Genomic DNA, 11,514 nt, shown 5'->3' on the forward strand with positions numbered 1-11,514 from the left:
AGCCGAGGCTGGATTCGAACCTGTGCCTTAATAATATGAATGTCAAGATGACGGAGCCACCTCGCAAAACACAAATATTGTCGAACCAGCCCTTAGTACCTGGTTTATACCTTTTGGTACCTATATCAAAAAATTTTGTACATCAAAGAATTGAAAAATATCGATTGTGATATGTGGTTCCTCTATCTTGACGTCAAAATGGAGGAACCACCTTCGTTTCTTATAAAAATATAATGTATACCGTCGAGATGACCACACGGACTCTTAGTACCAGATTAGTACCTCCCAAGATCTTATCGCTATAATCGTTTTTTAAAGCAGTTTTTAAAAAAATAATTAACAAAAAGAAAATGACAGAAGTGCCTGTGATTAATAATAGCAAAATGTATTAAACGAAAACTTTACTTCAAAATAGTTCTAGGCGTTTAGGATTTAGTACAAAAAATTATATTAATTAATTATTTAAAAGCATAATGCTAATGTTATGTTATTAAATTTTACGAGGATTCAAATTGTAGAACAGCCCATCAAATAAATTTAATCGACTTTGAGATAATTTTATTTAAATATAAGAAATAGTTTTATTTAAATATCAGAACTATTATTTATAACTTATTGAAATATATTTAGTTATATACAACTCGTTTAAATAACATAACATTTGCATTGTGCTTTTAAATAATTAATAAATATAATTTCTTGTACTAAATCCTAAACGCCTAAAAATAGTTCTATATTTTGAAGTAAAGTTTTCGTTTAATACATTTTGCTATAATTAATCACAGGCACTTCTGTCATTTTCTTTTTGTTAATTATTTTCTTAAAAAACTGCTTTAAAAAACGATTATAGCTATTAGATCTTGGGAGGTACTAACCTGGTACTAAGTGTCCGTGTGGTCATCCCAACGGTATACATTATATTTTTATAAGAAACGAAGGTGATTCCTCCATTTTGAACGTCAAGATGGAGGAACCACATATCACAATCGATATTTTTCAATTCTTTGAGGTACAAATTTTTTTGATATAGGTACCAAAAGGTACAAACCAGGTACTAAGGGCTGGTTCGACAATATTTGTGTTTTGCGACGTGGCTCCGTCATCTTGACGTTCATCTTTATAAGCATCACGCATTTTAACCGGGATCCTAACCTATTTGACTTTGCTTATTTGTAAAAATCTACAACTGGCATCGATAAAATAAAAGTCATCCATGTTAGTATTTTTTATTTAGTTAAAAAATATATAAGGCACAATCATACATTGTTCTTATTTTTGGTTAATAATTTGATTTAGTTACATAAATTAAATTCTACATTAAAAAAATTCTTAACACAAACATTGTTAGCAAAATAAATTATTATTTTTGAGAAATGGCTTAGTGTAAATATATTTATGAAGATTCATGGCATGTTCTTGTATTTAGTAAATAAATTATAGAGCACTCGCAGAGTTGACTTCAGGTCCAAATTAACAATATCTAAAAAAAAGAACAAATTCGTTAAGGTGACAACATTATAGCGATGGATGACAAATTAAACAATATAAATAAGTTAAACCTAAATAAAAACCTAATACATTAAGTAAATTTTTAGTTAAAATTTTGATGGAAATGTCTATTTGAAAAAAATTATCTCATCTGTGAATAAGAAAGATATGTAACAACTTTTATTAATGTGTATATTAATACTTTTATGTAATGTATATTTTTTTGCACCCACTTATTTGCTTTCAGTAACATTAGATAGGTACACGTATGCAAATAAGGTAAGATCGAATATGTCATAGTGTAGATTGTTTACCGTTATATTTATTGAGGAAAAGAGTTATTTATAATAGGTATAAAAGATAAAATTACCTTCAGGTCTTGCTTTTGGCTTAGCAAGACCAACATCTTGCATAAGTTCAAATGCAAATGACACATTGTGGACTTTCTGATCAAAGTTTTGTGGTGTGAGATGGAAATCATAGAGAGGCACAAAGAAACCTTCGAGTAAGCCCATGAGCAGACAGAGGTAAACACCATCGTGGAATTGGGTGTCCAGATCTGTGACTTCTAAATAAACCTTACTGAGATGTTTATTGACGAAAGTTATCAAGGACTGAAACAAAGAAGTAATTCTAAATTATTAAACAGAAATTTGGCTGCAGAGATGTCTTGCTTGGAGATCTTACAGATGTAGATTCTGTTATTATCTTCATACAGTTTTTTGTCATTATTTGTTACGAGAGGCACATTCTTTATAATAATCATCATCATCTATGGATATTAATAGAAGACCTTTTCATAAAAAAAGAAATAAGACTAAAGAACAACAGAAAACTCACCTTTTTAACCACCTGTAACTTGTCTGGAGCATGATCGAAGAGAGCATCAAAGGCATCCCGTTCACACTTCATTCCGAGGTCATCATAAGAAGTAGTAATGTCTTCCATGTAACTCCTGTAATATTATTCTAAGTTAATATCAAACCTATTAGAATTAAAACAAACTTTTACATAATTATAAACATGCATTTGTATACCCTCTTTCTTGAAGGGATAGGCAGGACCTACATCTCTAACTTGGCTCATTTCCTACATAATACTTCTGTAGATGCAAACTTGTCAATTTAGGTTTCAACAAATTAGGTTGCTTGTGCAACCATATACCAAATTTGGCTATAAGACGCCGTCAAATCTCCAGTTGAGCAAAATTTGTGTTTCACCCCTTTATTTTCACATTTCTATACTGTTTTTGTTACCCCTAAAGCCAACTTCAAAAGCTACAGTGCAATTCACTTTTAGGTGTAATTACCTGTGTGATAGTTGCATGCCCTGGCTGGGCTCCTTTTTCACTACAACTACAGCAACCCGCACATGCTCGGGTAGGCGGATCGGGGCACGGAAATGACGAGCCAAGGCCACCAGTAAGTGTAATATCGACACCACACTCTTGGAGTGAATAGAGTCTACATTCCATTTCTGTGCAGGCTTTGTAGATCCAAACAGCACCTATGAAATAAAATTAATGCATTTATTATTGATCTCTTGCACACCAGTGCAGGACATCTCAACACTAGTAAATACAACAAGTCAAAATGAAATGCTTTTTTAAAACTCCAAATATTAATTCACTCAATTTATACCTTGTTTACAGCTCTTAAGACCACAGCTAATTTTTGTCTCTGGCCTTCTTCAGATTGGGTAACCTCTGGCACATCAAGTTTTGTTTTTGTCAACTTTTCTAAGAGCTTTTGCAAAACTTGGCCATCATAAAGATCCTCTTCAATGTCTTTTACAATAATCCTTTGCATTGCTAGCTCATCATTGATCCAATCTATAAGTACTTGCTTCAATTCTTTAACTTTGGGATCTTCACGAGATTTAGGATCAATTATCGCTCTTTCTTCATTTTCCACTGAAATATATATATGAAATAATAGTAAAAAATACTTTAAACCTTATATGTATTTTGATCAACCCCAAAAATAAATTATTAAAATTTGTAAATCATATTAAAGTTATCAATTATGTTTGACCATATTATTTGAAAGCATTTTTTTAAGCAGAACTTAAATCAAGACAATTTAGTTTTACATTCATTCATGTTTTTAATTTAGACAATATGCATTCGTCCACAATTTAGATTTAAGATATCTATATTTGTAAATTGATGTCTGGTGAAAATGCTGCAGTGTAGTTTGTCCCGCCATTTCTACTCATGTGCTTTGGGAGAGGTAGTACCTAGTTATAATTAGATTTAAGTGATGTGACGTCAATAAGTGATACCTTGTATCCAATTTTGAAAATAAATCTATTCTATTCTACAATACATTTAAATGTGGTGTATGTTTATAGAAAACTATCATATTCGTTTGTTACAATGTTGTTTGCTGAAGAATGACCTCATTTTATGATCTTGAATAATTAATAAAAGAAACTAAACTTTACTTAGTATTTCTTACATGATACAAAACTTACAAAGGCTGTATTCCTCTGGTGGGATTTCTGGCGCAGTGGGACTACCAGGCGAATCAATAGCATACTTGCCCTCAGCTTGTACTTCCTGAACTGTGAAAAATATTCAAGTACATGTATTTTAAGATCTTAACAGTGTCACATTAAAGTAACTAGTTTGTAGGTCACAGGTGAAGTAACGCGATACTTCCCACACAAACACGAAACCAAATGGTAAGAAATAGTTACAAATAATTAACACACCTTCCTTTATACGTTTCTTGCGCCCAATAGTGCCAAGTTTATCCCATATTGATTCTTCTTTCTCCTCTTTCTTGGACAAAACAGGAGTGCGAGGGGATTTAGGGCGTGGTGAAGACATCTTTTAGTAGAGCTACAGGAAAATAAACCAACATGAATGAATCATCTAAACATCGCATACAAGTATTTAGATGGTATTTTGTATGAAAATATAACCTGACGCAATGCCTTATCACCAAAAACTACCACCTTCTTCAAAATTTTTGCGTTATACTAAAATTGCCTAGAAAAACCAAACCAATTAAAAATTCCTATGAAACCATTGTAGACTGGCCTTCATTTCCTTCGAGTTACGATTCGACGATCCCGTTGACTTTGACAGTTAAAATGACAGATTGTTTTCTTATTTGAATTTTTTACTACATCACAAAGAAAAATGGTCAAGTTCAGAATTTTGTACCTATATTTTTGGTGTATTTTTACAAAAACTGGTTTGCCTACGCACAGCATTAGAAGCAGATGTTCAGCTTTTCATCCGTAGCATAGTTTTAATATTTTTTTGTAGTCCGTTTGATCTTTGATTTTTTTTTTATCGATATCGGTAGAACTACACTAGGTTATAATGCCAACATAATCATAGTTAAACAGAAGGTCAACCAACTAGAATATAATTATTACAGGTACCTATTTACTTACAAGAAAAAAAAAGCAAAGCAGTTTTAATTGTCAAAAAATTTAGTATTTGAATTCTTATGTAGCAAATTTGAATCCATTCTCAACAAAACCATTATTACATAGAGTATTTTTTCATACTTATGGCATTCAAGAATTTGTGTGAAATAAACTACCTGAAGATTGATTCACTGACGGTGACGTGAGACGTGCGGTTGACCATCTGTGTTATTGGTGGAATCATTCCTAAAAATAGCTTCAAGATTGTATTGCATCACTGATTTGTGGTTACTTTGTTGCACTTGGTATCGAGTTTGTGTTAATTTAAAAATATTGTTCATCTTGCTATTGAGAAATGGAAAAAAATGGAAATCCACCCCCATACCAATGGGGCATAAGCCACACAGTCCAACCGCCACCAGCAGCTCCTCCAAGCTACTCCCAAGCTGTAGGTGGAGTCGGACCCTCTAGTCCATACACGCCACAGTATCCTCCTTGTAAGTATCTTTTTTCTTAACCCATTCTAAATGAATTACTATTTATATATATTTGTATTTATTTAACAAACTACCTTGAACTACTTTCTTCAATGATGATATATTTATGAATTGGTTTACTAACTCTTGCCCACTTCTCTTAAAAGAACATACAGTGTATAGAGAAGTTCTCTATACACTGTATGTTCTTTTATGACATAGCTTTTACAATAGTCATATGAATAAGCTGGGCATTGTCAGGCTTTATCAAAGAATACAAATATTAAACTTAAATTATATTTTTTATAATTGGAAATCTAGAGTTTTGATTTATCATGTTGCCAGAAAAAAATTTACATGTATAGGTAGCACTCAGGATACATAAATATTGTTTGATTCATTTTGTATTTGATAAATTTTCTAGTACAAGTTGACAGATATTATTATTTAGTTATTTACCTGTTTTTAGCTGCTGGTCCTGCAATAGTGACTACAGTGGTACCTGTAGGCCCACATCCCACTCATATGATATGCCCCAGTTGTCATGCTGAAATAGACTCTGACACTCAGACCAAGCCAGGTCTTATTGCCTACATTTCAGGAGCTATTATATGTCTACTAGGGTGAGTAGAATGAAGTAGCAATATCACTGAAGTGGTCTTTATTTATTGCATCAAAGTTCATAATGTATATTAGGTTAACTATGTAGCATAGGCATATCTAGATCTCTTTACTATAGTAAAAAAAAACATAACCATTGTACAAAGTTATGGTTTGTCCGCCTTTGTCTTTATAAAAGTTCTTTGAAGTTTCATCCAAACCGTCCAAACTTTCTGCAAATCCAAGCTTTCATACTCTGCTAAAATGTTGCAGGAAAAACTTAAATGCAACGAATCACCAAGTGATTAATTTGTCATATTTAAGGATATACATATTAATGTATTTTATACAGGTGTTTCTGTGGTTGCTGCCTCATTCCCTGCTGCATAGACAGTTGCATGGATGTCCATCACAAATGTCCCCACTGTGGGACATATTTAGGACGCTATCGACGATGAATACACCCATTACAATCAACATATTTCTTAATAGGTTTTGTGCAGCTTATGTAACAGTTTAAGAATTTAATATTATTATTCTTGCTTGCCTTGATATCTCTAACTTGTTTCAAAAACTGTTTCACAACAGGTCTTCCACATTTTGTCACAAGTATATATTTTATGGATAATATGTGACCAGAAGTAGTAAAAATATCATGAGGTTGGAGCTAATTTTATACATTAATCCTTTTGCTATGAAGTAAAACTGAATATAATGACTACAAATCATTATGAAGCAAATATATTCCTATAATGAAAATCAGTTTTAATAAGAATCAGACCAGATTTTTAGAACAATATACTTAACATAAGAATTTCATATGATATATAAATAAATTGCAGAAATAAAGCTGTTACCAGTTCCATAAGTGTTGTGTCCAATAATGATTGTTGTGTGTCTGCGTGTAATTCAATGTATTAATCTTTTCATTGATATTAATTTAAAGTAACATTTTTTAATATGATATTATAGCTAATAAGCTAGCTAGTTGGGTGAAATCTTATAATAATTTGTGTATTAATTATTTAGGTGTAAGTATTTAAAAATGTATTTAACAAGTAGATGAATTTAAATATCTGATAATTTAAATGTGTTCAAACTATTGTTCTTCTACTCTTGTTATAAGAAATATCCAATTAATTATTAAGTTATTTATTATCACATGTCAAACCAGTGTTAAATGATTTGTGGTAAAATAATTTGTGCTTCACTCTTGCATATTTAATTATTTTGGAATAATTTGTAAAAAAATATACTAGCTCTGCTGTTTAAGAGATCATTATTATTGTGTTTATATTTGTACATTAATTTATGACATACTTATCAGTTCTTAGACCAAATGGCATATCTACGAGTATCCTAATAATTTTATTGAAATGCTTTTGTAAGAAGTAGCTGTATGTAACAAAACAATTAAATCTGTTGTTAAGGTAGGTAAGTAATGTTCATTTGTTATGAGCATTTCATAGAAAATCACAAAATTCGAATCTCTGACTATATTAGTCTAAAAAATCCTGGATGCCTTTTCATTATTGATATTATATAGGTATATTGATCTGACAACTAATACATACCTTTGCTTACTTTTAAATTTAGTATTTTAGTTTGACTTTAATACCACTTTTAATTTGGAAAAAGTACAATTTAATAAACTGAATTACTAAAATGAAGGTCTATTAGATCTTATATAGCAATAACAATGCTGATGTCTATAAACCTATCTATCACGACTTAACAGGTAGTTTGATTGGTATCAATTTATTCCATCTTATAGAGGTGGTTATCTTTGCTTATCTTGGAGCCCACATTTTTATTACCAGGCCTATACCTACTACATTTTGCTAAGTATATACTTAAACATATCTACCTCCAGTCTATGAAACCGAAACACTTTATTGTTATCCTAGTGACGTTAAGAACACCAGTTTGCAAATTGCTTCTTGTAATTTTATTATGCGTTATAATAATGGGAGCATTACATTATTTTATATGTTTCAAGCAAAAGAGGGTCCGGTTCCAGTTGACAGATTGGACTCTGTTTACGTGAAACGAAACAATAAGTACACAATATTGTACATAATTTATTTTAGATATTTATTGTTATTATAAATGTTTAGATGTATCTTACATTATATTAATATAATATATATACTCAATGAAAATTAAATGTATTTTCTGGTACTATACATACCTATTACCGAGGTAAGATGATGACCAGTGGTTTCTTTTTCATTTCTTTTAATGAAGTAGGTTTTAGATTATTAACTTCCTAATTTTAAGACTGTGACACCCCATAGGTACCTATATCATTTTGAAAAAAAATTTCGGTCTAATACTGATAAAATTAAAAAAGTTGACCAAAATGTTCTATAGCTTTAACAAGATACTCGAAATTACAAATACAAAAGTTTCAAAGTATCAAATAAAATATGTAGGTACTTAATTCAATATGAGATCAGTACCTACCTATGTAGGTCTGGCACCTCCAATATATTGTTAAAGGTACCATGAACATAAAACTTAAATTTTAAAAATTAAAGCTAACAACTGATCAGCTTATTAACATTACACCACAACTTGGCATTACCCTTTTGCTTATTAAAAGATTAAAAAAATATATGAGTATTTGGAGGAATCAGAAACCACCACAGAACAAATGTGTTTCATCGATGAACGCTTCGACGAAAAATTTTTCGTCATTAGGCGATCATTCAAAGAGAAGTATTGAATCTGAATGTTCTGTGGTCCAATCGCCGGATCGCCCTGTGACGTAAAGTTATGTCGTCGAATCGTTCATAGGTCAAGGTCAACTCCCGAGTCCGAGACTAGTCTCGAACGCCTTGGAAATAATATTTATTTTTTTATATCATATAAATATATTTTCAAATTTAGATTTCAAGGATTGAGAAGACCCCTACTTTCTCTCATCTTAAGAATTTAAGTAAAAGTATAACAAATATCTTCTCCTATGCAGCGCCAAAGTTGTGAAGGTTTTACGATATCTCGGGTTTTTAATTCAATTGTGAATAAACTTATGTAATATTCTTACTCCGTATTTGTTATTTTTTTTACACCCGTCCAAAGAATTTACACCATTTATCTATCATTCCCGACGTGTACCTATTCATTTATACATTTACGAGGGTCAAACTGAAAATTTTTAGAAAATCAAAAACTGAGCATTCTACTATCCTACTACTATTATAAAGGCGAAAGTTTGTATGGATGTTTGTTACTCTTTCACGCAAAAACTACTGAACCGATTACCATGAAATTTGGTATGTAGGTAGCTGAAGACCCAGAATAACACATAGGCTACTTTTTATCCCAGAGTTCCCGCGGGATTGATAGGGTTTCCATGCGGACGAAGTCGCGGGCGGCCTCTAGTGTATAATATTTGTTTTATTATATCCTTTCAAAATAGTGTCCTTTTACGTCAGTACATCGCTGCATCCGATGGAACCATTGGGAGAAGCACCTTGCCCACTCTTCCTTAGGTGTCTCTTCGACGGCCCTTTCAAACGCAGCGACTGCTTCCTCACCGTTCACAAAACGTTTACCGCGAAGTTTTTCTTTTATCTTGGGGAATAAATAGAAATCACAAGGTGTAAGGTCGGGGCTGTATGGCGGGTAACCCAGTAATTCCACATTTGATGTCTCTAAAAAGTCGATGGTTCGCCTGGCGGTGTGCAGTGCACCGAGGCGTTGTCGTGACGAATGAGGATTCTGCTGCGAGGTCGTTTCTCCCGAACTTTTTCAAAGACAAGTGGCAAACAAATATTGGTGTACCACTCTGCATTAACTGTTTTTTGATCCTCTAAAACAATTGTTGGTCTGTTCTTCCGAAGAACGAAGCCACCATCTTTTTTCCCACACTTCGACCTCTCTTCACTTTTGTGGGCAACTCCTTGAACGGAAACACCCACTGGGCAGACTGCCTTTTAGTTTCTGGATCATTACAATAAATCCAGCTTTCGTCACCTGTACTTAAGTATGTCGAATACGGCATTTGAGTCACCTCCGTAAAATTTTTCCATCATATCACGGCACCAATTAACACGACGGAGTTTTTGGGCCTCAGTCAAATTATGGGGTACCGGCACCGGGCACAAAGCTTCCTGACCTCTAAATGTTCATGGAGGATTTTATGGATTTGGCTCATACCAATGCCTAGACTTGTCCGAATCTGCTGATAGGTAACTTTTGTCAGCCTCTATCATACGCCGCACAACACTGATGTTTTCTTCAGTCGTCGCCGTAAAAGGGCGTCCCTCACGCAGATCATCGGTGAAATTAGACCGACCACGCTTAAATTCATTGAACCAGTTGTAAACAGTGGCACGAGATGGGGGCTGGGGCTTCATTATGAAAGGCCAATCGAATCGAAGTCTATTGTAACTTTCTTGTTGAGTTAACTTACACCAAAAGTCATAAAAAATCATTGCGCGAAAATTTTCTCGCGTTAAATTCATATTTTTGGCACGAATTATTTTCACTTTGCCGCCAAATTGCAGAAATAATGACAATTGAATGACATTTTTACTCATTATTATTGCTAAAGAGTTCCATTTTTTAAATCCGAATTCATTTTTTTATTATATAAATAACAAATGGCCAGTTCTAAAAACTTTCAGTGTCGCCCTCGTAGGTACGAGACAAATAGAAAACTTTTGGCGTGTTTTTCTTGACTCAAGCAACGCATTGGGGCAGCAGTACGTCGCCATTGTGGTTCAAGTTATATTCTGGATTTATCTCATGTATGGATAAGCACCATGTTATTCGACCTATCACAATCTTTAACCCTAGTTTGATTACTAGTTTTTCTGTATAGCTTTGCAAGATTTGCCAGCCATTAGTATACAGCTCGCGCAGATCTCCTCACTTCATAAATCCAGCAGTCTCTGTTTTGGTACAGGTACGACAAGTGGGATAGACCGAACTTTACTTCTTTGGAAAGTTTAGTATCCCGATGTTTTACTTAGGTAAATACTTTCTCATCTTCTCCTGGCGTTAATTCCGATAACATCCCAATCTTTCTGGAGAGAAGCCCGGGGTGCAACGTTTGGCCATGATCGTGGATTGGGTAAACCAGTGTAGCGGGAGCGATGATTCGGCTCGACCGCCACCAAAGGGAAGATCTTCCACCAGGCTAGGTGTTATGCCTGGGGAACCGCGGCTCCAACGATGTTGTGTCGGAGGTTGTAGATAGCTCCAATCCATGAAATCTTTGAAATCGCGATTTGGATTCTTCGCTGCTATTGGCTGAGCGCGTCAATTTCTTCGCGATGATAGACAGTTGTCGTGTGATTGGATGTTGTGACGAGTGGCGTAGAGATGTCGCCACACCAGGATTACCTACATGAACTGCCATCTGACCTCGCAACGCTTTTATAGAAACTTAAACCCTATTGGAGTTCCTCTGCTTGCTCATTATAACGTAGTTAGGTACTTCTTACCGATTACATTCACAACTGTTGACTTTAAAGCTCCAAGTACGAGCTAAAGATACGGTAAAACGACATTAGGTACCTACGTTATCAACCACGTTTGTTCCGGTGTCAAATAT

General features: G+C 33.6%; 2 protein-coding genes across 2 annotated transcripts; one reads left to right on the forward strand and one right to left on the reverse strand.

Moving 5' to 3' along the window:
* Nucleotides 1–1,235: 1,235 nt before the first annotated feature.
* LOC106134008 (beta-parvin) lies at nt 1,236–4,571 on the reverse strand. Its single transcript, XM_013333947.2, has 8 exons — nt 4,417–4,571; nt 4,204–4,333; nt 3,964–4,053; nt 3,129–3,400; nt 2,798–2,994; nt 2,329–2,443; nt 1,859–2,102; nt 1,236–1,480 (listed from the first exon to the last, which is right to left on the reverse strand). The coding sequence occupies exons 2-8, from the start codon at nt 4,319–4,321 to the stop codon at nt 1,404–1,406; spliced, it is 1,113 nt and encodes a 370-aa protein (XP_013189401.1). The 5' UTR covers nt 4,322–4,333; nt 4,417–4,571; the 3' UTR covers nt 1,236–1,403.
* A 1-nt stretch (nt 4,572) lies between these two features.
* LOC106134009 (LITAF domain-containing protein) lies at nt 4,573–9,109 on the forward strand. The gene is made up of 3 exons (XM_013333949.2): nt 4,573–5,369; nt 5,818–5,971; nt 6,301–9,109. Exons 1-3 carry the CDS (start codon nt 5,228–5,230, stop codon nt 6,404–6,406), a joined length of 402 nt encoding a protein of 133 aa, XP_013189403.1. The 5' UTR covers nt 4,573–5,227; the 3' UTR covers nt 6,407–9,109.
* The last annotated feature ends 2,405 nt before the right edge of the window (nt 9,110–11,514 follow it).

Source organism: Amyelois transitella, chromosome Z, assembly GCF_032362555.1.
Source record: "Amyelois transitella isolate CPQ chromosome Z, ilAmyTran1.1, whole genome shotgun sequence".
Taxonomy (NCBI): Eukaryota; Metazoa; Arthropoda; class Insecta; order Lepidoptera; family Pyralidae; genus Amyelois; species Amyelois transitella.

Bases quoted from the DNA above. Each gene is read 5' to 3' on its own strand.
- LOC106134009 (XM_013333949.2), top strand. From the start codon at position 5,228: ATGGAAAAAAATGGAAATCCACCCCCATACCAATGGGGCATAAGCCAC. The intron at 5,370-5,817 runs GTAAGTATCTTT...ACCTGTTTTTAG, and splicing joins CACGCCACAGTATCCTCCTT to CTGCTGGTCCTGCAATAGTG. The intron at 5,972-6,300 runs GTGAGTAGAATG...TATTTTATACAG, and splicing joins GCTATTATATGTCTACTAGG to GTGTTTCTGTGGTTGCTGCC.
- LOC106134008 (XM_013333947.2), bottom strand. From the start codon at position 4,321: ATGTCTTCACCACGCCCTAAATCCCCTCGCACTCCTGTTTTGTCCAAG. The intron at 2,995-3,128 runs GTATAAATTGAG...TTTATTTCATAG, and splicing joins TCTTAAGAGCTGTAAACAAG to GTGCTGTTTGGATCTACAAA. The intron at 2,444-2,797 runs GTAATTACACCT...ATAATATTACAG, and splicing joins GGCATGCAACTATCACACAG to GAGTTACATGGAAGACATTA.